The sequence below is a fragment of the Anguilla rostrata genome, chromosome 11, assembly GCF_018555375.3.
Source record: "Anguilla rostrata isolate EN2019 chromosome 11, ASM1855537v3, whole genome shotgun sequence".
Lineage (NCBI taxonomy): Eukaryota > Metazoa > Chordata > Actinopteri > Anguilliformes > Anguillidae > Anguilla > Anguilla rostrata.
This window is the reverse complement of record NC_057943.1, coordinates 17,851,067-17,876,660: the sequence shown is the minus strand read 5'-3', so window position 1 is coordinate 17,876,660 and position 25,594 is coordinate 17,851,067. Positions and strand designations below refer to the sequence as shown.

The 25,594-nt window shown below is 39.4% G+C and overlaps 1 protein-coding gene across 3 annotated transcripts; it reads left to right on the top strand.

Moving 5' to 3' along the window:
• Positions 1-641: 641 nt before the first annotated feature.
• Positions 642-14,668, top strand: LOC135234159 (YTH domain-containing family protein 1-like). 3 transcript variants are annotated; one of them, XM_064298453.1, is made up of 6 exons: positions 642-1,043; positions 1,714-1,738; positions 3,299-3,378; positions 8,655-10,211; positions 13,121-13,165; positions 13,498-14,668. In XM_064298453.1, exons 1-6 carry the CDS (start codon positions 1,017-1,019, stop codon positions 13,522-13,524), a joined length of 1,761 nt encoding a protein of 586 aa, XP_064154523.1. In that variant the 5' UTR covers positions 642-1,016; the 3' UTR covers positions 13,525-14,668. The 3 variants fall into 3 exon arrangements, with proteins under 3 accessions (XP_064154523.1, XP_064154522.1, XP_064154524.1); XM_064298452.1 differs by lacking the exons at positions 13,121-13,165; positions 13,498-14,668 and having other exon boundaries at positions 8,655-10,756; XM_064298454.1 differs by lacking the exons at positions 642-1,043; positions 13,121-13,165; positions 13,498-14,668 and adding an exon at positions 1,076-1,331 and having other exon boundaries at positions 8,655-10,756.
• The last annotated feature ends 10,926 nt before the right edge of the window (positions 14,669-25,594 follow it).

The following is a 25,594-nucleotide window of genomic DNA, read 5'->3' as shown; positions in this document are numbered from 1 at the left end:
ACTTACCTTGAAAATGGCAAATTTCTAAATCAATGTTAGCTAGGCCTATAGATCATCAACGGACATACAAACAATTTAAAAATATGACAAACACTTTCATGTATTTGTAATTCATGGCAAAGCAAAAATGACTGAATCCATACCTATTTGTTTATTTGAGCTATAATGTATATGTGTTTGCTTATGAATATATAGGCTATGCATGTGTCTATGCATAAGATTTACTCATCTTATGGTTCAGAAATGTGCAGTATGCATTGTCATCATCAGATACTCATAACAAACACAGTAAAATAAGAAATGATATCTCAACAAAAAAAAAAAAACGTTTTCAATGTACCAAAATGGCAAGTTAGTCATGCATACAAAGCATTGTCTGTAAGACATGAATTGAACCTTGCTAAATCTAGGCCTGCCATTAAACGTATTGATATCAAAATGACGCCAAGTTACAACAAACAATATTGGCTATCTTAGCTCACACAAATTAAGCTCTATTCCAAATAAATGCTCCCCAATATTTTCTAAATTATTTAATGTAACTTCGCCCTGTATTTTGAAAACGTTTTTGTTAAGAACACACTCTGTGTGAAAGCTCTACGGTCATACTTTAAAAACCCCGGCGTTGGTGACGTCACTCCCATCTCTCAGACCCCGGATGGAACTGCCATTGGGGGAAGTGGACTGGGCTGCACAATACTGAGGAGGTTGTTGGAGTAAAAAAAAAAAAGAAAGAAAGAAAAAAGAAAACAGCAAGCGACATCAACTGTGAAAAGAGATTGTCTTACATCGGAAAAACAATAAACTGTTGGAATCTGAAAATACCATCATTGCAGTCTCCTCCAAACTGGACTTGGTTAATCCGTGCGGACTGGAAAGAGAATTAAATAGTGGAACTTGTGTTGGGGATACGTGCTGTGAAAAAAGCACTAGCTACTGAGTGGTGAACGAAACACGGGGCTTGGAAAGACATTGACTAAGGCTCCACTCCAGTCCAGGGGCTTGCTTAATGAACTATGTCTGCCACAAGCATTGACCCTCAGGTAGGCAGGACGGGATGTGCCGGCGACTAGTTAGACAGCAGTCTGTCCTTGTTAAGGCCTTTAGCTAGCTAAGTTAGCTTGCTATATGAGAATGAACGGAATTTGCATCAGTGTTGTCTTGAGCATGATCGTCATCGACGAAAGATGTATAGGGCCAGCTAGCAAGTGTTATTGCTAGCTTACAAACTGAATTTAAGTGGGAGGCAAATAAGGTGTTCAATAACGTCCACTCTGCTAGCTACCTTGGGACCTGTTAAGAGGAGTGCTTCAGTTGGCTAACATTGGGTGGTGAGATTTCTGGTTACCTTGCCATGCAGCTAGCAAGCTAACTCATCTGTTCGAGAGATAACGTTAGCCGCTTGATTGTCCCTTCATTGGTGGATAGCTGGCTACACATATGACTGATAAGCTAGCTTCTTTTTTAAAAGGGACAGTTTGGTCATTCCTATCAAAGACTTCCCTGAGAAACATTAATAAAGTATCACTAGTAGCCAGTAGCATCTTGTTGTCCCACCTAGTTAATTGGTTGCTAGCTAACGTTAGCTACCTTGAAAACTAAGATCAAGTTAAAGTTAGCCTACCGTCTTTATTCACGCTAGCAAAAGAATCGCTAACGTTAGCTAATTTGTTGTTTCTTTTTTGCATGATATCCATCTGAATGGAAATTCAGAGATCAAAGGGACAAGCTTCGAAAGGTAAGAAAACATTGTAAGATTTCACAGTCCTTTCGTAGTACTATTGTGACTCAGAGTTAGCGGCTATGAAGTTCTCGGAGTTGGTTAGCTAGCCAGCTAGTCAGCTGTTAAATATTTTCGGGGGTTAAGTGGGATGTCACTGTCAATGAATAGCAGTAAAATAGCTAAATTGCTAGCAAGCTACTTGTTTACGCTGCGCAGCTTGGTAATAAGTTCAGGCGAAACTTGTGAATTGTGGTTAGGTTGCCAGTGGATCGTAGTATAACCTAGTTGGCTTGGCTACGATGATTTGCTCAGTTTACTCTACAACATGACAACAGCGAGGCCTACGTCATGACGTTTTATTCGCTAGTTACTCCTCCAAAGATGGTTAACTTAGCTAACGTTAGCGCGCTACACTTAATGTTTTTTGTTCGTTTCTTTAGCTAAGTAAAATGTACTGTCTTTCGAATTTGATCACCCACTCACTGTACAGTTGAACGTACTGTGCTGGACCACATTTTGGTTATGTTTGGTTAACTAGCTAGCTCGTGCTGACCGCACTATTTATAGCGATGATATTGCGCATACATAGGAGACATGTTCAACTTTACTAACCCGGTTTTTGTAAGGTTATACCGATTTAGTCGATGGGGTTTCACGCTTTTGGTGAATTTTAATCAATTGAGCATTTTATGATTGTGCCCCAAAATCTCTTTATCTGATGGCGTTTATCTTGTAAGCTATTACAAATAATGTGATCCATTATAAAATCCAGTCCAAATTAAACATTGCACTGTAAATTAGCTAAATTTCCAATGCCGCATGTTTGCTTTTTTGTTGTCTTCCAGGGTGTAAACATAATCATTTTTTCCCACTAGAATTTAGTAAATATTTTAAGTTTTTGAAGTTTAGTTATGAAGGGGAGCCATGTTGCAGTCACTGGGTGAAGAGTTGGCTATGCATTCATATTAGGAATTATCAGAAATAATTGGGTGTGGTCTGAGGTGACTACCAAAGTGTTTTATAAACATCCAAATCCTAGCTGGTTGCCTGTATCTGATGATGATCTGATGTGTGATTGACACAAGTGTGTCAGACAATAGAGAAGGTGTCTCAGTGCCACAGACTGGGTGGGCCGGTAAGCAGACAGGCAAACACATCGGCCTTGACTCATGGTGACAGATGACTGGCGCATGGGTCATACTACGGCTGATTCATTTCTCGGTTAATGCTAAACTGGCCTTATAGGGACATAAGCTAGCGGATGTGTTCTTATTTTTGATGTGCAGAGGCTCTTTTTTGGAATAGGACTACAACTGCACCAGCACGATGAGCTAATGATCAGGAGACGTTACCTACGATTAAATGCATACCCATGGTCCTGCGGGAGGGGCAGATGCATCCTTGTGGTGAAATCTTTTGAGTCATATAGTATGTATTGTTCAAGATTGACTGCTTTTTGATATTGCTAGGTGTATATTTTGTTTAGTTGAAAATTTGTCCTTTTTATGTCTTTCACATTCAAGGGCTGTGTATTTATAAAGTCATCACACAGTCATTCTTTGTTTATAATTTCAGTGCAAAATGGTTCTCTCCATCAGAAGGACACTGTTCATGACAATGATTTTGAACCGTACCTCACTGGCCAGTCTAATCAGGTGAGTATGAGCGTAAAGACCTCATCAGCATACATGTGAGAGATGGTAAAAGTCTCATCCTGTAGCATTAGCAAAATCTTGGTTTTACACAATACCCATGTAATCAGAAAAGCCCCCAGAGATTTAATTGGCTACAGCCATTAGACATGTAAACAGGGAGGGGAACACCAGAGGAGATAATTATTGGGTACTCTGCTGCCACCCAACAAAAATTCTTCCTGGGTGCCTTAACTTCCAGTCAATGAAAATTCTAAAGAAGCCAGCTTCCTTTTTGAACACATTCAATTAAATGGTCAAGGGCTTGCCTTCTGAGATTGAAATGCTCCATACCAAAGCAGTGTATGGACCCTGCACCTTCAGCACTTGGTTATGTGAAAGATTTGTATAATTTTTCTCATTGGGAATTTATTGCTAGGTGGATACCTGATACCAAATTGACCTTACTTGCTTTGTAGACCATTCTCAGCTTAACCAGAGAAGTAGTATATTGCTTAGTAGAGACAATGCTTTAGAAGACCTTATTGTATCTTTTCAGTTATTCAAAAAATTAGTTTCTGAGATAATCTGATCTCTGAAGCATGCATGGGTCCTCTTTGGTGATTTGGTGTAAATTGTTAACTAGAGGGAATTATTTCCAACTCAGGGATTCAATTCTTATTTTGAAAGAACCCGCTAAACCTTGCATAGGTCACCTTTAATTAACATTACATCAAATAAGTCTGTATCCCTTATGAAGCAGTGCTTTAGTAGCCTAAGTTGTATTTAATAACTTTAGTAACAGCCTAAGGGAAAAAAAGAAAAGAACAGCGGAAGGATAGAACCAATTAAAACCTGTAAAATGCACACTCACACATATTTTACAATGTTTCTTTGGTTGCTTGGCATTTTTGCTTAATGAATACAGTAAATACCAACAAATGCATTTGCTCATTAAACGCCCTAGGTGCCCCGTAAGGATAACTGTGACAGTTCATGCTGGAAAGGTTATTGGAGCCATTCATATAATTGCTAAAATGCAATAATGTTACCACTTGTGCCAAATCATACCCAATGATGGTACAAGACAACCTTTGAATTTAAATTAAATGTGGTTGTGTTGTGGAAAAGTTGAGCCTACATCTAGAATTATCTGACTGTTAAATTTTAGTTTTTTATTACGATTTCCCCAGTTTCTGTTGGCAGGAAGGCTTGATATGATCAGTTCCTTGGCTGAAATTGAATTTGCTTGGTTGGGCTGACATGAAAACATTAATTTCAATCTATACCCTCTGGATTACTTCCATTAAATATGGTTCATTGTATTGACTTTTTAATGAACACATTTAGCACCATTTTAGGAGGCAGTGCTGTGGCTTCAGTGTCTTGCAGTCTTCCAAAGAAAGTTTAGCCACTAAACAGCAGTACTTTGATTCCCACTCATTGTGACCTTATTAGGCTCCCCAGAATGATGAGAACAATTTTTTTTAGGAATTGAGCAAAACATGTCAAAACGAGATGTAATATTCTTCAGTGAAATTCTGCAGTTGCAGAATAGGATATGCTAAGTGATATTTGCTTGTAAAAGTTTCAAATAAAGTACAGGCAGGAAAATAATATAGGCCTATATTGGGTTGTTTTAGGAAAGTTGTCCTTCAAGAGTTTAATTAAGGACAGAAAACTTGTTCTTGTCAATTGTCTCAAATAATAAGAATGTAGCTTGTTCTGCAGCCAAAATGGCAACACACGTTGAGTGATTTGCACATGCTTGTGTTCTCAGAAATGTTTGTTAGTGCGACATATGTCCTGGGTAGAATATGCAGGATTGTTCCTTATCAGGCCTATGACCACTGTCCTGTCTGAGCATAACATGTGTGTTGAGAATCCTAGAGAAGTTGAAATGGAGTAGCCTATATGATGTATTTAAGGTGTCTCTCTTATGGCAATGTGCTATATATTTATGCCATACATTTATCTTGGCATCCTCATGGAGTTGCTAGTTTAGGAGCTCAAAATCTGAAGTAATATTTATATTAGAATAGCGTTTTTGCTTATAAAGTGTCTGTGGAAATATCAGTGCTTCAATTAGCCTCCTTTGTGTGGGGTAGGCCATCACACATTGGTTTTCAACTGCTTACTTCACGTGCTGGTTATTAAATGTTATGAACAATTGTGTAGTAATACATTTTGTCATAGGCTTGATATCTTCTGACTCGATTAATTAAACCACTTTGTTGCTTTGCGCATGTATATTCCCACTTTATTATACAATTGCCCGACCCAGTACTGTCATTGTTTGTAGATGTATCCTCCTTTTAGGAACCCAAAGAGCTAGTGTGTCTCAGGTGGATTGCTTAGTTGTAGTGAATAGCATGACAGCGCAGAGTTGTTTAGTGATATTCACAAGAGAAAGGCTTTTCTTCTGCAGTATTTGTTGCAATATTAATTAAGAGGCTGGTTTGAATGGCGTAGGTCTGAGCATGATCAATTGTAGTTTCACCATTTATTTATAAGAATCGGCTGTACTTCAATTAACATGGTTTTATATAGCCAGGTTAAATCAGAAGTCATTAATGTGGCAGAAAGAAAAAACGTCACGAGAAGTGGAAGCAAACAATATGCAAACATTTTAAAAATTTCGACCCTGTTGTGCTGTAGGTTACTTACACTTAAACTTACTTCTAATGTATGAACTATAGAGAGGCATAACAAGATATGTAATGTCATCACAAAGTCCTTCTACCATGTGCTGTGCATCAGAATATTTGCAGTAAGAAGAATAGACCATAAGGAATTTAAGGGAATGTGAGGTTCAGAATGTAGCCGTCAAACACATGGGTGTTAGGTAGGCCCAGATTTTCCAAAGCTAATGGAATGAGACTTGCCAAGTTCTCACTGAAATCACAGTTTGCAACCACAGCCCTGGGATTGTGTTCTCAGGAATGGTTGACGTGCAGGGCAGTAGTGCTTTTCTGAGATTGTAAACATTGACTGTGGAGTCTGAACCCCAAGACTCATGGGTATTGATCACTGACAGGCCCTTTTTGGTACCATTTTACTTTGTATCACTTTTCTCCTTGGACTGGAATTTAAACTGCAGAGAGTGGGCCAGTTATAGGCTATTTAAAGTGTGATAATCATTCAAGGAGATGATGCAGCTGGAGTTGGTTTAATTGGAAAATATTGTGGTTATAGGGAACTATCTTCCCCAGGAGAATTGAATTTATTTTCACTGAGAAACTGAACTGGTGATGCATCATGGTACATATTAGGACTCCTTTTGAAAATAGTTGGAAACAATTTGTGAGAAGGGCAAGCTGCCCTTTATTTACCACTCGGATTTCTCCATTTACTTGGGTGATTTGCTGCTGTCTGGGTTTCTCTCTGTGGTCTGTTTGCAAACATTCACTCTCCCATCAAGTAGCCCAGGTGGAATATCAGTTTAGCAGATGCCTGTGGGGCCCTGTTACTCAAATCGGTCCTCGAGGGCATACAACTGCTGGTTTTCCATCCTCCCTTTACCTGGGAGTCAGGTGTGAGGACAGTCTGGCCAATCTGCAGCACTAATTGTTCAGTTAATTACCTTGGAAAACAGAAAACAGGGCTGGATTTGAATTTGCGCTCCAGATTTGAGTATCCATTCTAGAGGGCTTTATCTGTTCCCTGTAAATATAAAGGAAATCAATGCAGTCAATTTATAGTAAACAAGCAGTGATGTGTAATGAAAATTGTAAAACGAATGGTTATTGAATGATATTGGTTGTGTAGTGATGATTTATTTGTCTGCTCTCACCACTATGACTGTCTATCTGTCTGTATATGTAGAAGCATCTGTGCAACAGTTTGAATTGAGATTCATGTAATTCAGTTGTCCGCTGCTTTGTTTGTTAGAGTAAAGTTGGTAAAGATTATGGTGTCTGTGCAATTCATTGAGTCTGCCATCACGCTGATCCTAACAGCTCATATCTAAGTTTGACAAACACAGAATACCTGGCCTTTCATGATTTTTATCCTTACATTTGAGTATTCATTGTTACAGGAAATTGAGCCAACCTGATCTTTACAGGCAATAGAACAGGTCATGGATAGGGGACTGCACTTTAATCTTTCATCACTGAGCTTGAATGGGAAATGCAATACATTTACAGTGAACAAAAGTGCAGCATCATATTTCAGGGATGCTTCCAATGGCTTAGAACTCATGAAATGACTTGTATGACATAAGCAATGGTTCTGTGCATCAGTATGCATCTGTAGCTTCCCATTGCCAAGTATCCAGAATAACTGTAAAGTCATTGTAATAGAATGATTTTGGTTCACCTGCATTTGAGAATCTTTGTTATGCAGGAGAGGGGAAAATGCTTTCGTTTTTTTTTTTAGGTTTAGGAAGAGATAAGTTGGGCCAAGAACTTAGATCAGTGGTAACCCTGTTTCTGGAGATCTACCGTCCTGGTGGGTTAGGGTTAGGGTTAGGGTTGCGCTGCTAAATAGTTGAATCAGGTGTGCCAAATTTGGGAAATGAAAACCTACAGGATGGTAGCTCTCCAGGAACAGAATTGGTTACCACTGATTTAAACCATATAAAAAGCATGTTCGTTATTTATTTTGATGTGTTTTGTGTTTGGTGTATGGTGTCTATTGTAAGTTCTGTTAACTGTGCATCTGCGTTGCAGGTATTGTAGTGAGTCTTACGCTAATTTTTGTGCTCTTCCTTTTTTCCCTGTTATTTTTTTGTCGGTTAGATGGATGTTGTGTATTGCTTGTAGCAGTGTTGTGTTTCTGTGCGGTGTGTCCGCATTGTGCTGAGGCTTCTCTGCCCTGGGCCCCTCCCAGGAGAGTTATTGTCCTGTGACTGATGCCGTCTTTCACAGGCATCCATGCATAGCCCTCTACTCCAGTATATCTGTCCATGGCTCACTGCTTAAGAAAAAGGGCGAGGATGCAGTGGAGTGACTGCTCCCACCGTATTGCCGAAGAGGGAGATAAATCTGCAGTGAAGTTAAATAGGTTTCCAGAGTAGGCATATGCGGATGTTTATTACCTATTAGAGCCTTGCTGTTGTGTTTATGGTCCCATTCTGTGTGAGCTGAGAACAGTATGCTGCTGGGGACGTTCTGGCTTGAGGGTTTAAAATTATTATTATTATTGTTTTTTTCTGAATCAGCGCAGTCTGCAGCGCACCAGTTTTAAAGTAAGATCAGGCGTATCCTCTCCCTTCAGTTGGAACGTGATGCATTTAGAAAAATGAATTTGCAAAGGAGTGTGGATTGTGTTTAACCTGATAATGTTTCACTCCACAGAATAACAGCTATCAATCCATGACTGACCCGTACATGTCCAGCTACTACGCCCCTTCCATTGGGTTCCCCTACCCTCTCAGCGAAGCCCCCTGGTCGACCGGCGGAGACCCCCCTATCCCTTACCTGACCCCCTATGCACCCTTGAGCAATGGAGATCACCATTTTATGCACGACACAGTTTTCGGACAGCCGGGGGGACTGGGGAGCAACATCTACCCTCACAGGTTTAACTTTTTCCCAGAGAACCCGGCCTTCTCCACCTGGGGCACCAGCGGCTCCCAGGGACAGCAGACTCAGAGCTCGGCCTACGGGGGCAGCTACAGCTACCCGCCCAGCTCCCTGGGGGGCACCCTGGTGGACGGGCAAACGGGCTTTCACAACGACACTTTAAACAAAGCGCCGGGCATGAACAGCATTGAGCAAGGCATGGTGGGACTGAAGATCGGGGGCGACATGGCGGGCTCCGGGGTGAAGGCGGTGGGCTCCGTTATTGGCGGGGCGCTGGCGGGGAACGGCGGGACGCCCATCGGCATGCCCCCTCCCAAGCCCACCTCCTGGGCGGCCATCGCCAGCAAGCCCGCCAAGCCGCAGCTGAAAGCCAAGGTGAAGCCGGGGATGCCTCTCCCTGGGGGAGCCCTGCCCCCGCCCCCCATCAAACACAACATGGACATCGGCACCTGGGACAACAAGGGGCCCGTGACCAAAGTGCCCCAGTCGCACCCGCAGCTCCCCCACTCCCTGACGCAGCAGCCCCCCCTGCAGGCCCCGCAGTCGCTGCTCCAGCAGGTGGCCTTGCAGCCCCCCCCACACCAGCAGCTGCCTCCACAGCCCTATCAGAATCACGCCCCGGCCCCTCCCCCGCAGACCCGCTGGGTGGCCCCCCGCAACCGAAACCCGGGTTACGGCCTGGGCGGCGGGGACGGCTGCGCCTCCCCTTGCGGTGGCGGCCCTGGGGGGCCCCCCGGCTCGGGCGGGCCGGGCCCCGCCGTGGACTCCCACCCCGTCCTGGAGAAGCTGAGGGCCGCTCACAGCTACAACCCAAAGGACTTTGACTGGAACGTGAAGAACGGCCGGGTGTTCATCATCAAGAGCTACTCGGAGGACGACATCCACCGCTCCATCAAGTACTCCATCTGGTGCAGCACGGAGCACGGCAACAAGCGGCTGGACGGCGCCTTCCGCGCCATGAACGCCAAGGGCCCCGTGTACCTGCTGTTCAGCGTGAACGGCAGCGGGCACTTCTGCGGCGTGGCCGAGATGCGCTCGCCCGTGGACTACGGCACCAGCGCCGGCGTCTGGTCGCAGGACAAGTGGAAGGGCAAGTTCGACGTCAACTGGCTCTTCGTCAAGGACGTGCCCAACAGCCAGCTGAGGCACATCCGCCTGGAGAACAATGACAACAAGCCCGTCACCAACTCGCGGGACACGCAGGAAGTCCCGCTGGAGAAGGCCAAGCAAGTGCTCAAAATCATCGCCACGTACAAGCACACCACCTCCATCTTCGATGACTTTTCTCATTACGAGAAGCGGCAGGAGGAGGAGGAGGTGGTCCGAAAGGTAACTCCACTCACCTGTCCCCACCCACCCCGCCACCACGAGCCTTCAGTTTTGTCTGAGCTTTGCTCTAACAAATAACCCGTTTTTGAAATCTTTGAATGAACATGTTTTCTTTTGTAATTGCCTGGCTTCTTTATTGTGGTGGTTATTAGGTTTTTTTTAAGAGGAGGGAGTTGGTGATGGGGTTACATATATTTATTTTGCTCACAAGACTTCTATACTACTCACTTGCAACTCTGACCTAACAGCAATAAGTACAGTATGAAGGTGATCATATTCTGCCTTGCTTTTTATTATATTTCTGTTATGTATCTATATGGTACTATCCCAAGCTGAAATGACTTATTTTTGCCTATAAATCTGAATTTATTTGAGATCTTAACCCATAATATATGACATCTCTATAAACTTGCATTTTACACTGATTTATCCTTGCTCATTATGGGTGTTTTGGCCTGATACATGGTCTAATATAAACACTGGAATGACGTTTGTTTATTTAAGGTAACTGCCATGGTTTTTGCTGCATTAAAGGTGTAGCTGTTCATCTGTTTTGCATTTGGCCTTTCCTTCCTTGGTAGAGTCATTAAGCCATCAGAGAAGATTTGAACTGCACACACTATCCATCCTCAAGAACATGAATCAAAAATGGAATGCACTGAGTTGGCCGTCATTTAAAAATATATATTTCTGTGAAATAAATTATTAAAATGACAGTTGTAGTTTGCAGATACCCATTTTGGGAACCAGGATTACAGAGACGTGTTTTTGCCCCGTTCTTGAAATAGAAACATTACAAAGTGGAGCATGTATGCTTGATGTTGGTCAAGGTTTCAGGCAAAAAGAGTTGACTAGGTAGCTGCTCCAGCAATGATTAGCTGAGGTATTTGTTTCATCTGAATGGCTTCCATCACCCTGCCCTGAAATAACAAAAAAGGGTTCCCTTTATTCGTATGTGAAATATCCACAAAATAATATAAACTAGCTTGCTACCCGAGGATAGCCTTGAGAAGGCTTGTTTCAGTTCTGTAGTTTTCTACATAACCTGTTATCTATGCTAGTTCTGTAGGTTCACTGCCGTGTGATAAACACAAGACACACAAAGCACATGTTTCCATTGCCAATGTTTTGATAACAACAGTTGCATAATCGATTAGATGTGAAAATCTCAGCAATGTTACCAATAGCTTTGTTACTCACTGGGAATGTTAGCTAGCTTGCTCAGGAGCCACATTTGACTAAAAAAACAAAACGTGAACTTGGAAAATATGAAATGTAATGTTGCTTAATTTGCATGGGTGGGATAGATAAAGTAGAAATCATAATACAATAATACTTTCTGGTGTGCCTTGTCATTTGTGTGGGTTAGAACACATTTTGTCTAATCCTTAAAAATTGGGAAAAATGACTGCTGCTTTCACCCCTTCTTTTCCACGTTCACCTTTTTCTTGTCGTCGCACATGATTTTGCTGATATCGCACTGTCTGATGCAGATCTGGACTTTTGTGCACCCAAAATCTGTATTACTATCAGACTTTTATATCTGTTGTAAATGCTGGTATCTGAGTGAAACATGATCACCACCAACTAATGAACAGAATGCAAATGAGCCTGTGTGCCGTTGGGTTGCATGGTGCTGAATTTTCTGTACAGCTCTACCTGTATGTCAGCGTGCTAATTTTGAACAAAAATATGTTCTAAAATATTTTTGCACCCATTTGCTATGGTACATGAACCCTTCAAAAACTTTTACTGAAACACTTGACCAATTTGTGTGACTGTTAGCCTGCAAGATCTGTGAGTAATTACCTGGTTTAATGTTTTTGGCAAACAAAATTACAGAGAAAATAAAATTTACAAGATAGTTGAACGAGTGTTAAACTGTTTGAATTGAATGTAACTTGACTGCATTAGGGAGCTTTCTTTGTGACCTTTTTTTTGTTTTTCTATCTTGTTGACCAGCCTCTCTATTGCATTTTGAACTGATGAATCGTCCATGAGTGATAGTGAAGATTTATACTTGTATTTTCATACATTGTCTGAATTTCCTTTAGTCTTCTCTGGTACCTGTGTATGGACAGAAATGAGTGCATAACTTGAATTTGTATTGAAGTAATTTCATTTGTAGTGTTTAACCTGAATTATTGTGTTTAAAAAATTGAATTTGAATTGCAGAACTTGATTTTGTGGTTCATGAATTTAAATCAAATTAAATGCTTTTAAATTGAATTTGGTCTTCATAAAATTCAGTCTTCAGTTGTAATGTAAGGTTAAATTCTAGTTCAATCCTTACAAATTCAGTTCTTGTAATTCAATTTCAATTTTCTGTAACACAATTCAAGCTACCAAGAAAAAGCATGTGAGCAAGCGTTCACTGGAACTGCAAACAGCAATTAGCCCCTCAGCGGGTGCCAATATTTTTCCCATCATCCTTTGGTACTGAGGTAGTGCTTGGAGCAGACACTGACAATGTTTATCCATGGACGCCAGAGACCGAATTCACAGGTAGGCTATGTAAAGTTGTGTAAAGCTAGCCACAATTAGGCTTAAGTTTTAGGCTACAAATTCAAATTATTGCAATGCAAATGGAAGTTATGCAATTCAAATTCAGTTTCTTTTGGCATACATTTCTGCCCATACCCGTGCTTTGCTTTGATTTACATTCATTCAGACATTTAAGTAATTGGACTTTTGCCAGGATTTTTGAGAATATAATTTCAATTTTTAATTTTGCAAAGTTTAGTGCATTCACTGTTTTATGCCTAAATGTATGAAAAATAATTTGTTGCTGTGCATCATATTGAATCTTATTTTGCTTGTGTTTTCTGTTTTTATTCTGAATGTGAACCCACCATTTTTCATTGACTGTCACATGACTGAGTTTGTTTGCACCTTTTCTCTATTGATAGAACTTTGATCTGGCTCCCATCCAGAACCGGTCACGACTGGATCAGGTAAGGTATCAGTGTATGAAGCATCTCGATTGGGAGGGGAAATAAGGCTGTGAGAATTGTCTTGAATTTTTCCAGGACAGTCACAGTAAAAATCCACATGTAGTGGGGAGAATTTATTATGAACTCGCTGATATGTTTTCATATGGTACAATTTTTTTTGTATATTTTTTTTATTTATTTATTTATTTATTGTGACACTGATTGAGATTTCATTGTCATCATCAAGTTATATCCCTAGAGATTACATTGTCTAAAGAAGAATTAAATTAAAAATTAAATATAAAGAATTAATATTGATTTCACCCCCCATTTTTGTCCCCACCCTCCTCCAGGAACGTCAAAATCGAAGCAAACAATAGAAGACTCTATTCTTGGCTTGATGGACGGTTATACTTGGACTGAAATTTGATTTAAGAGACAAAAGACAAAATTCAAACAAATCTTTTTTTTTTCTTTCTATTTAATCCTGGTGATTTCGGCCAGCGTGGAGACTTAAGTTTTCTGCTCCAAGTACCTTTTTCTTGCAGGGATAACAAGCTGGTTTAAGAATCACATAGCTGCAGAATATTATTTTCAATTTGTTCCATTTTCAGTTTTCATAGCCAGTTCCCCTGTCCCCTCTTCCCCCTTTATTTGAATCAGGGTTCAACAGCAGAAATTCAACTTTGCCACTTTTTCTTATAAGTACAATCAGAAATAGATGTGTTACCCTCTTTTCCCATTAGGGGGTGCTGTTGATATGTATGGGATGTATTAAACCACCAGGTTTAGGATCCTTGTGGACATGCAATGCTATGACAGGATGATGATCAATATTGTTGTACAACTGCTTTTTTTGGCTCATTACTGTTGTGACAACTTAAAGTCAATTCATAAACTATTTGTACAATTTTTCTTTTCCTATCTGGAGCCTTAACATGTTAAATAATGATGTGAAATTAACTGAGTAGTCTTTCTAAAGTCAACAGTAATAATCAGGGGAAGAGGCTCTCTTAGATAGCTGCTGCAGTGGAGCAGCCATTCGCTCTGCTCACAGGATTGAAGATGGACATGTTCTTTCTGTTGGACTAATTTTGTTCAGCTCTTACTGGTGCAATTTTTATTTTGCCCCCCTCCCCCACCTTGTTGTTTATATGATGTGACTTGGAACTGTTTCATGTTTCCTGTCAGGAGCTCTTCATGTGTTTAATCCATTCTGAAGAAATGTAGCATTCACTGCTTTTAAGTCAATGAGAAATATGCTTTTTTATTAGAATGTGATGACGTAATTACCACATTTGCGTGAATCATTTATATTTTATCACTTGAGTTACTTTTCACTTATCTTTTTTGGCCTCTCTTAATCTTTTCTGTTAAGTTATGTTTTGGCTATAAATCTTTCATTTGTCCTTATTAACGCCAAGCTTTGACATAGGAGCTTATAGCTATGGAGAAGCCTCAGTCGTGTAACCCGAAATTAATGTTACTGATTTATTGTCAAAAGCAAGAAAAATGAGAAAGAAATGTGGTTTGCGTGTGATTTCTTTTAAAGTTTTTTCTTTGTGATATTTGCCATTGCGATATATGGCCACTTTATTAGGTAAACCTGCTTGTTGATACAGATGGCCAGCTACTCATGTGGCTGCAGCTCAGTATTGTATAAAGAATGCAGCCGTGGTGAAGAGGTGTAGTTGTTGTTCAACAAAATATGAGAATGGGCAGGACTTGTGATCTAAGCGACTTTAACTGGTATGATTGTTGGGTTTCAGCATGTCAGAAACGGCTGATCACCTGGGATTTTCATGCACTACATTCTCCTGAGTTTACAGAGAGTGGAGAGGTTAGAGGAGAACGTGGAAACTCATTCAAGCTAACAGAGAGGCCGCAAATGCTCAAATACCCCTTATTTACAATCATGCTGTGCAGAAGGGCATCTCTGAATGCAGGACATGTTGAACCTTTAAGTGGATGGGCTACAGCAGCAGAGGACCGTACAGGGTTCCAGTCCTGTCAGCTAGAAACAGGAAGATGAGGCTACAGTGGGCATGTGAGTACCAAACTGGATAATTTAAGATTGGAAAGACATCACCTACTCTCATGAATCTCAATTTATGATGCAACTTGCAGATGTTAGTGTCAGGATTTGGCATGAAAGATCCATGGATCCATCCTGCTTTGTGTCAATGGTGCAGGCTGGTAGTGGTGGTTTAATGGTCTGGGTAATGTTTTATTGGTGCACATTAGGCCGCTTAATACCAACTGCGCATCATTTGAATGCCACAGAATACCTATCATAACAGTGATTTCAGTTTACTCCAATGATCTGCATAGTCCCCACATCTCAGTCCAATAGAGCAGCTTTGGGATGAGGTGGAACAGGAGGTTCACAGCATGAACGTGTGTCTGAAAATCATGGATGCTATCCAGTCACCATGGACCAAAATCCCAAGGATTGTGTCCAGCACCTGGTTGAATCCATACTATGAAGAGTTTAGGCTTTTCAGAATGCAAAAGTGGTCATACCCAGTACTGCATAGGTGTGCCTAATAAAGTGGCAACTGTGTGTGTGTGTGTGTGTGTGTGTGTGTATACACCAATCAGCCACAACATTAAAACCACCTGCATTTCTCTGCTTTTTTCTGATTTAATATTTTATTTTCTCTGTTTGTAATCAAACAATTCACACGTGGTCAAAGTGCAGACTCAGAGCTTTTATTAAAGGGTATTCTTATACATTTTGGTTTCACCATGTAGTAATTACAGCACTTTTTTATACGTAGTCCCCCATTTCAGTGTTTTCAGACAAATTAACATAATGTCAAATAAAAGAGTCATGTTTTGTATTTGGTTGCATATCATTTGCATGCCATGACTTCCTGATGTCTGTGACCTATCAACATCATCAGAGTCAGGTTGTCCTACAAGCAATAAAAAAACTCTCTGCATTTCAATGGATCTCTATGGGAATTGGGGGGTGGGACTAGATTCAGCTGTAAATTATGCTGATATGCTGATATGCAGTATGGAACACATTTGTTGGCTAAATGGCTTTAAGTCATCAAGGGTCCAAGGTATTAAGTGAGCCTCAAACCACTGTGCTGCTGCCAGATATGCAGTAGATACTACAAGCATTGTTTCTCCTGAATATTTTTTTTTCCATTGAGTTCAACAGGAAAATTAATCAGGAGAAACAATTCTTGTAGTATCTACTGCATATCTGGCAGCAGCATGATGGTTTGAGGCTCATTTGATACCTTAGACACTTGATACCTTAAAGCCATTTAGCCAACAAATGTGTTCCATACTGTATCAGCAAAATTTACAGCTGAATCTAGTCCCACACACACATACATATATATGTATGTACACACACACACACACACACACACAGTGCCTACCCATAATGTTTGGGACAAAGACATTTTTTGACATATTTTTTTTCCATTAATTTGGCTCTGTTCTCCACAATTCTAGATTTGTAATCAAACAATTTACATGGGGTTAAAGTGGAAATTATAAGCTTTTATTAAAGGGTATACAGGGTTTATACATTTTGGTTTCATCATTTAGGGATTATAGCAGTTTTAAACATACTCCATCCAAACATTTGTTCCAAACATTATGGTGAGAATTATTTTTCATCAACTGTTTCCTTGGTTGTTCAGGATGGTATGAAAGGTATGAAAGGGAAACTCTCAGTCTTAAGTCACTGGGCAACCTACTAAACTGCCATTACATACTCCTGAATCTCATCTTCAAAATAAGATGATCTGATCATTTAAATGTTCTCCAAGTTGACATTGTGGGTGAAACCCCAGGATATTTTGTGGGTCATGGGAGTTTTCCTGTCCACGCTTACTTGTGTGGCTCTGATTCAATGACCTCACACTTTTGTGTATGATTTGTGGAGCAATCCTGCTATTTGGTGATGTTAATTTGCAAGATAATTCAGGAAGTCTGCACAAAAAATTACATCCCAAGACCCTTTCTTGGAGTGCTGTAGCTGTACCATATTGTAGTTTGAACAATATTTAATTTAATTTTTTTTTTTTTTTCCTGAAAATGGCGCTGTGACCTTTAACCTTGAGGGGGATATCCTGTTGCCTTTGAGTGTAGAAGCATGAAACGATGATGCCTGTTGCTCTAGTACAGGAAAACATGCACATGCTAATCAATAGAGGGAGTTCACTGCATGGAAGCTGCTGCTTATCTGTCTCTAAAAATAAAGTACACAAAAGGAACTAAATTAAATTTTAAAATAAGATGAATATGAATCTATAAAGAAATGATTTAGTAATTAGACCACTTTAGTCGTGTCTGTGGATTTTGCCTGTAAGGTTAAACATTGATTCTATTCTTCCTCTACCTTTAGAATATTCCAAGCCTTAATAAAAAAAATATCTATTTAGCAAGTGATGTGATGTGTTTTTATTTATTTATTTATTTTATTTTTTTAAGCTTTCGCATGTCTAGGTTCTTGTTTTAAAAGTACATGGATGTACTCTGATCAGTCTATCTGTAGTGCTCTTTGTTTAATATGAATAACCAATTAAAGCATGTCCTACATTTATTGGACTTGTGCTATAGAAGTTTGATGGTCAGTGAAGTTGAAATTATTTTAAAATTTTAAAAATAAAAAAGCCTGCAAAAATTATTTTATGGGCTAATATGTATCAAGCTAAACGGATTTAACTCATTTTTAATTAAAGTATTCATCTGAAATGGACATTCTTCCTAAATGTTTGCACAGTGATCACCAAAAATATTTGTACAATTGAAAAAATATTTAAAATTCTTTTCTTTTTTTTTTTTGCTAAAATACCATTCATATTATTCATTTCCCCTTATCAAAGTCACATTATCTGTCAGTTGCTTATTCGAAAGACAAATGGGCAAACTTATTGTAATTATATCAAAATGAAATATCTATGTATGTTGTATTAAGTGTCTCTTGTCCTAAAATTCAATAGGAACTGCTGTAACAGAAGCTTTTAAAATCTGTCACCATCAAGTTTAAAAAGGCTGTGTACAAAAGTGACTGATAAGTATTGTCATTATCATTGCTAAAGTGAAGACAGCAGTCTGAAATGTTCATGCAAACAGTTGTTGCTTCCAAAAGTTGTGTCATGGCTTCCGTAACATTTTTGTTACGGAAGCCATGGCAGGAGTATTGGCAGGAGTTTTGGGCTTTTGGTGTGACTTGGAATGTGATGTTTGCTACTATGCCAAAAAGAGGACAAATGGAAACTTACTGTGTTACACAGTCTAAGGAATGGGTTTTTGCCAACCTCAAACTCAGATGCAAGCATGAGACAGTTTTTAATAGTTTGTAAGGTGGAAAAGTAACAATTATTTTCCATGACACTTGGAACTTATGCTTTGTGGTCCCGTGGAAAAAGAAGCAGTGTGGATGTGTTGGAGTTGAAAAATGTCATCCCCTTTATATATAATTTGCAGGCAGAACTGTTTTGACAGAGGTTTTGCTAAGACTACTTTGGTAGACTACTAGAAAAGGAAGGAAGACAATGTTTATGTTCAAACGTTTTGTCTTCCCTTAAACTTCAATATTTTGTAAAGGGGCGGCGGCCTAGTTAAAGTTTGCTATATTAAAGTTGATCCTGGAAAACCCAGTGGTTTTGTTCATGGAAACGCTGAATTAATTGGGAAAAACAATCGTATTCTTTGGTGTCGTAGTAGTACCATATAAACGGCTAAAGCTACAGCACTTTGTTGCGGTTACAATCATGCGACAATAGATGGTGCACTACTCTTCGTTAAACGAGAGCTGTAGCTGTACGGATTTGGTTCCAATAAAATACATAAATTCTAATGCAAAGGTAGGTACATGTTGAAACCTAACACAAGTGCAACAAAGTCCTGCATATAGAAAGTGTAAAACTGTGTTGGCTATATAATGCAGTTAATGCCAATTATTTAAGAGGGCAAGTGGATTTTCAAGTTGCCAAAGTAGCTTAATACGTTGGATTGTGTTTAAACGTTATCGATAATTGCGCGTTTAGAAAGAAACTATATAATTGCTATTATTCTTAGTTATTTATTCTTATTGGTATACATTAAGTGGCACGTATGTGTTTGCAATTTGTGGCATGAAAACAGCAGTAACGCAGGAATGAAGCCTTTGACAATGCCTTAGTTTACCGTGGTTATTTGATACAGAAAACGGTTGGCGTTTTAGCTGACGGTGACTGTCATTGTAGTACTGTTTTGGACGTGTTGGGTCCCACTAGCTCTCAAGCACACACTTGAGAGCTAGTCGGACTCGAGAGCTATCCAAGGTGCTGACTTTGGTGTGAGCAATACCGCTTTGTTTTTGTTTTTTTTTTTCAGGTAAAAACAACTCCAACTTCACTGTCAAACCAATTGGACATGATGCATGCGATTGTTCGTTGCTGATGAGTGTTCGGCAGTGTCTTGAAATGGTATTGAACATACGAAGCTGTGTATGACCAATTATAAATTCAAGCTTTTTGGTTTTTGACTGTTAATGTGTTTGGGCCTAGCGTAAAATGCGGATGTTTTCAAGCTGAATGGCAAACAGTTGGCACGTGGCATGAAACCTACAACTGGAGAATGTGCAATGTAAGCGTTTGATAATCCTTGCAGTTCCGTTGATGACACTCCAGAGCCTACAACTGGAAAGGAAAGTGAAGCCCCTCCCATTATACCGAAGACTAGGTTCTAAGGACTTCCGACATTTGCACTAATGCTGCGTGACATGGCACGCGCCTCCGCGCCAACAGGGATCAGTGCCTTTGACTCTGGGGCGTTGGTAAGTAGTGTGATATATTTGGGACAATCATTTTCTCTGTTGAAATCAATGTGGATTTGCTGGTCGCCACTGGGATTTTGTCCCACGCTGCCTATGCATGTGGCCGTACTTAAGAAATAGATTATTTGTTTAGGCCGAATTTAGTCTTCACGGCCAACACCACAAAGACCCAGTTTAATTTTGTAAAATTGTGTGAAAACGACTTTGAATATTCGGTATTAATGCAGCGAGTTAATTTGTTAAATTCCATCACTGACGTAACAGGCTAATTTAATATAAAACTTGAAGCTACGTATCTACATATCCCTTTTCCGAATTGGAAGAATAATACGATTTTAAACATGCAGGTACTTTCAAGACAGACACGGCAATTACTTCCCTCAGATAGCATCACCTTACTGTACCCTTTGTAGCCTTGCTTAGCTACCGTGCCAATCATTGCGTCAAACTGAACAAAATGAAGTTATACAATGCGCCAAATTGTTCCTCTTGGCATTCTTAATGAAGGCTACCATATAGGCAAATGCCGGGGAGCCAACGTTTGCAAAACGTATAACGTTATTGAAACATTATTACGAATTTATGTCACCATTCATAATCACAAATGTCAAATTCCCAAAATTAAGTATCAATTTTCTAAATATGAGAAAAAGATGTTCTATCAAATGACATCCCATTTTATATCGGCTGGATCTTTATATAGTGTGAATGTGTTTGCGTTATCATAATAAAATCGAACCACTGGTGCAATTAGTTCAAACTGAACTAAGTTAAAGCCCTATGAAAATATTTATCAGCAACTTTGTTCTAAAGACAATCTTATATTAACGCAAGCTGAAGGCCTAAAATTACAGCTTCAATGTCTCACATGGTGTAGGCGACCATTTTTCCTCAATAGTCCTAAAATGCAAGTGAAAATGTAGTCAATCTGTGTTAAACTGTTTAAATCTTCCACACAATATGGTACTGAACCCGACGAAAGCCGCTGTCGGCAGCCTATCCATTGTTTGGAACAAAGCATAAAAGTGTGGAACAAAGGTTGACACTCAAATTTTCTCTCACATCTGCAGAGCTTAAGATCCCACTCACGTCAAAATATGCGACTGGATGTCAGGTATATTGTATGCAAGTGCAACATCTGTACAACCAAAACGCCTGTTGTAGATCAATTAACAGCTAATCGAGATTTCCAATTACCTATTACAAAATGAGCTCTAAATAATTTTATATTCGAAAGGGACTTTGATACAAACCTTGTCGAACGAGGAACTGCCGATGATTACAAAATCTTCACTCAATAACCAAATTGTGGCCATAAAACCAGGTATGTCTACATTCACTTCTTAAAATAAGGAATTCAATGTGCTATGACAGTGCATCCAGGCTAAATGAAAATATTATGCCTACTTATATTAAAAACAAATCTAACTTCTGGTAACCTAAATCGTATTACAGAGTCACACAAACAATGAGGTAATATAGAAATGTATTTATTTTAGGCTCGTACAATTTATCGCTAATATTACATAAAACAAAACAAAATGGACAAGCTGACATTTGCTAGTTCTCGTTGTAGCCATCGTTTTTGTCAGTCGTGTAACAATTTTAAGAGGTCACAATTGCCGGTCAACTAGTTCAATCTTTGAACAAGCTAATCAAATATCCATTAAACACACAATTTTTTTCAAAAACTATGCTTGACCTTATCGAATGTCATAGTTAATCTTAAATAGCCATGTTTCTTGTTAACCTAAGTAAACTTCGTATCGATGAACCTTAGCCGTCTCTTGGAATGAGGCCGTGAATAAACGATACGCTAATATCTTCTTTCCTCGTAACACAATACCAAATAACGATTTTTTTGTTTGTTCCCTTAATCCACTTATTCTCACGTAACCCATTTGACAATCATAGTCAAGTGAGCGCAAGGAAGACTTTAAGGTTGTGCAAAACAGACGTTTGCTGATACACAACAACAGATGTGACACGTGGTCAGTCGTGTATTGGCTAAAGGAGGAGGAGCCTTGCCATTTTTCACTCTTCGTCTGTCTGTCTTTCACTCTACGGCTCTCACTCTCATACACCCTCTCTGTCACACACGCAGAGAGCTTGATTTGGATTTATATTTATTTTATTCCAGCATGTATTACATTAATCGCACCTAACAGCAATTGATAGTAAGTGGTCATTTGGTTCTAAAAGTTCACCATGCGTAATTACGCGCACAATGTTATCGTCTTGACGCATTTTATTTTTATCGATTTATCTGACTATGCTAAAATTAGTTTAAACTATGTAGGCTGTAAATGAACCAGGTACAAATGTGCCTGTAGTTTTTTTACTCGCAACATATTTGTAAAATCAAACATATTAAAGCAAGAAATTGCCATTATTCGTGTAAATACTCGTACTTGTGCAGTAGCCAGAAATACAAAGACATGATCTACAATTAATATAATATAAATGCACATCTACCATTTCACGCGTGAAAAGTTAGCAAGTAGTGACTGTGTTATTTTTGGGCCTTCTGAATGTCATTTGGCATCTTGCAGATATATTTATGTATTAGCGAATCCTAAATGCCTTACTTTAAATTAAATTTACCTCTCAGGGCAGTGATTCCACGTTGCCTTTTACAAAAATAAGCGCATATCTTGATTGTAATGTGCTGGTGTGACATTCTCACATCAACAGTGGTTAATATAATTAATAATAATTACAAAATTTAAACAAAATGTACTTATATTTCAAAATATTCTGAGTGGTGAATGTAATACGAATTTAATTAGTAGTTTAGTAGTCAACGTCAGCGAGGGGTGTCCATAGATGGCGCTGATTCACACAAAAGCGGTATAATGAGAATATAAAAAATATTACGTACACTACAGACATCTATTCAAGTATTTTGATTTTTTGATTAAATTCACTTTCAGGAAAATTGTGGGTTTTATGTCAAAATAAAAACGCATTTAAATAACCAAAATAAATTATCTTGATAATTAAAACTAAATGGCAACGCAGGTTCAGTTTAAAAGCTACGTTCGGTAAAGAGGTTATGCAGTGCATTTGTTGTAGTATTTCATTTAGGTTACAACAAATCGATTTTTTAATTATTATTAAATGTTTTGTTATGGATAGATTTGCTGACCTTGGTAATCAAGTCATTGCTCGTGTTGTTAAAATTGGGATTAAGTAGCTGAAAGAGAATTTAAGGTATTTCTTCAGATAATTAAATAAAATTTAATTGGTACTTTTTAAACCAGGTTCTTTTTTCACAATATTACCCTCCACACCCGTTTGTGTGGACATATGTATGGTAATTATATTTCACTTGACAGGGTCATTGTACTATGGAATATTGCGGTGCAAGAGAGGGTCTTTGCAATTAACCTCGGGAGCGTCAAGTAATGAGTAGTGATACCAATTCACTTCCGTTTTATTAGAGCAGACAGTATAGATTGCATATGGACACTACAAATAATTGGTGGTGACCTACTGAATGGAGCCTATTTCTCAGTGGGTAAGACTATAATTAGGCCCAAAATTGATAAATGTCCTGACCCCTCCGTCAATTAAATAAATAATAATCTTTTAGTAAATTCTGACGTTCATGTCACTAACGAGATTGCACATCAGAAGTATTTAATTATTTTCAACATATTATTATCTAGCGTGCATGGGCTAATGCATTATCTTTCTATCCGCTGATATCAAAGCATAATTAACAAAAAGGCATAGGCCTTGTCGCTTGGGTAATGGTAAACTAACAGAAATCCCACCTGTTTCATACCTCACCCACACATGTACTGGACAAAAGTGAACGTTACATGAATTAAACTGAATATAAGAAGACCTTTACAATGAAATGAAATGGCATTTCAACGGGATATCTATACCAAGTAAAATAAACACCAAATTGTAGCTGTCAGTTAAATATGCATGCACGATTACCTCTGCATTAGAAATCACCCTAGGAAAGGCACACAAAGTCTGGTTCTGATGCCATGGTAATTTACAGTCCTGAACATTAAAATGTTCGTCTGCGTGAGGTAATGGTGCGTAATTTAATCATCCCTCAAAATAGGTTGTTCTTTAGATTCCTCTCTTGGCATTCACCGCGTGCCTTAATTGTATGGACATTAAATCAAGGTCCGCTGTGAACACGCAGAGCGGTAACCCTATGTGACACTCCTCCCCCACCTATGGAAATGAGCACCCTAAGGCACGAGCTGTCAAGCAGGACAAGAGTTGACCGGGAACAGAGCTCACAGTTAGGGCTTCCCTGACTCTTATCAATTTAAGTTACGCTGATTTCATAATGGACCCACGACGCCGACGCAATCCCAATACAATCGGGGTCAATGAGCAATTACCAGTAAAATAGCCAAAATTAATATAACATATAGACAAACCAAATGTAAATATTTCCTAGAATCAATAAATCCACACCAACATGCATTTATGTCCCTAAATTTAGGCTAATACATGCACAGACATATATTTAATATTTGCCTATAAGCCAGTTTCGCCTCTGTACGGCCAAAATACACAAATAATATTGAGCATATACAATGCATGAGTCATCGTTTTCCGAACACAGTGAAGTAATAACGGTTCTACGAAATCAGTGAAAACCAGCCCAGAAAAATCCACAGGAACACCTCCTAAAAAGAGAGACGATTCATTATTGCTTAAGCAGTTAAGCTTTGCAGTGCTGCTGCTCTATGGAGGCGTGAGATTTAGGGTTCCAAAGTAGTCTACCCTTGCATCTGTCGCGTTCGATAATTTCCCTCGTTCAAAACGGCTGTTTACAGTCTCCTGTCTTTGTCCTCCATGAAAATGGCACAGGATCGCGCCCTAAAAACAGAGTTTATCTTCCAAAAATAAAATAACACCAGCCATAATTACTATATACCAATACTATATCTGATTAGAAATGTACCCACTCCATACGAACGAGAATGTCTCCAGTAGTAGAGCTCTGCTACAGCTGCCCCTCTCGTCCATTGCAAACGCCCTCCTGAGGCTCGTCAGAGATGCACGTTTGCTCTCTTTTTGTGTCGTTTTGTTTGTAGGCTATATAACGGTATAACTCGAACGAAAAGCAGGCAGTCGATCTCTCGTTATCTTCAGCTATTTCACACACTTTCTTTTCCCCCGAAATGACGGAGCGGAATAACAGTGGACCTAGTATTTTTCTCGTCTTCTGCCAAAATTACGTTGCTTTCATCGACAGACCTCCAGAAACATCCTCTGTGCGCACCGTGTTCTTTTCCTTCTACTCTCACTCCGCCGACTTCTATAAGGACTGGGACGTGTCCCTTTCGATTTATCCCTTTTTTATCTTGATCGTCCTAGGCAGCAGGTTTTTGGTCCAGCCCTGGGTTTTTTTCAGCTCCTCTGATCCAGTCTAGCGGATTAGAGCTCCTTCTTCGCATCCCCGACACTCGCAGCCCTTCTGCTGATTGGGTTCAGCACAAGAGGATTACATTGGGACATAATGACGTCATGGCCCGGGCCCAAGTTCTCCCCCATTAACCAAATCCTCATCAGCAAGATGTCCTTGAAACCATAGGATCTGACATTCTGCTGAACGTTGTTTATTATTGCTAAATATTATATACCTTTGGCTCTCAGACTCACAGAAAATCGCATAGAAG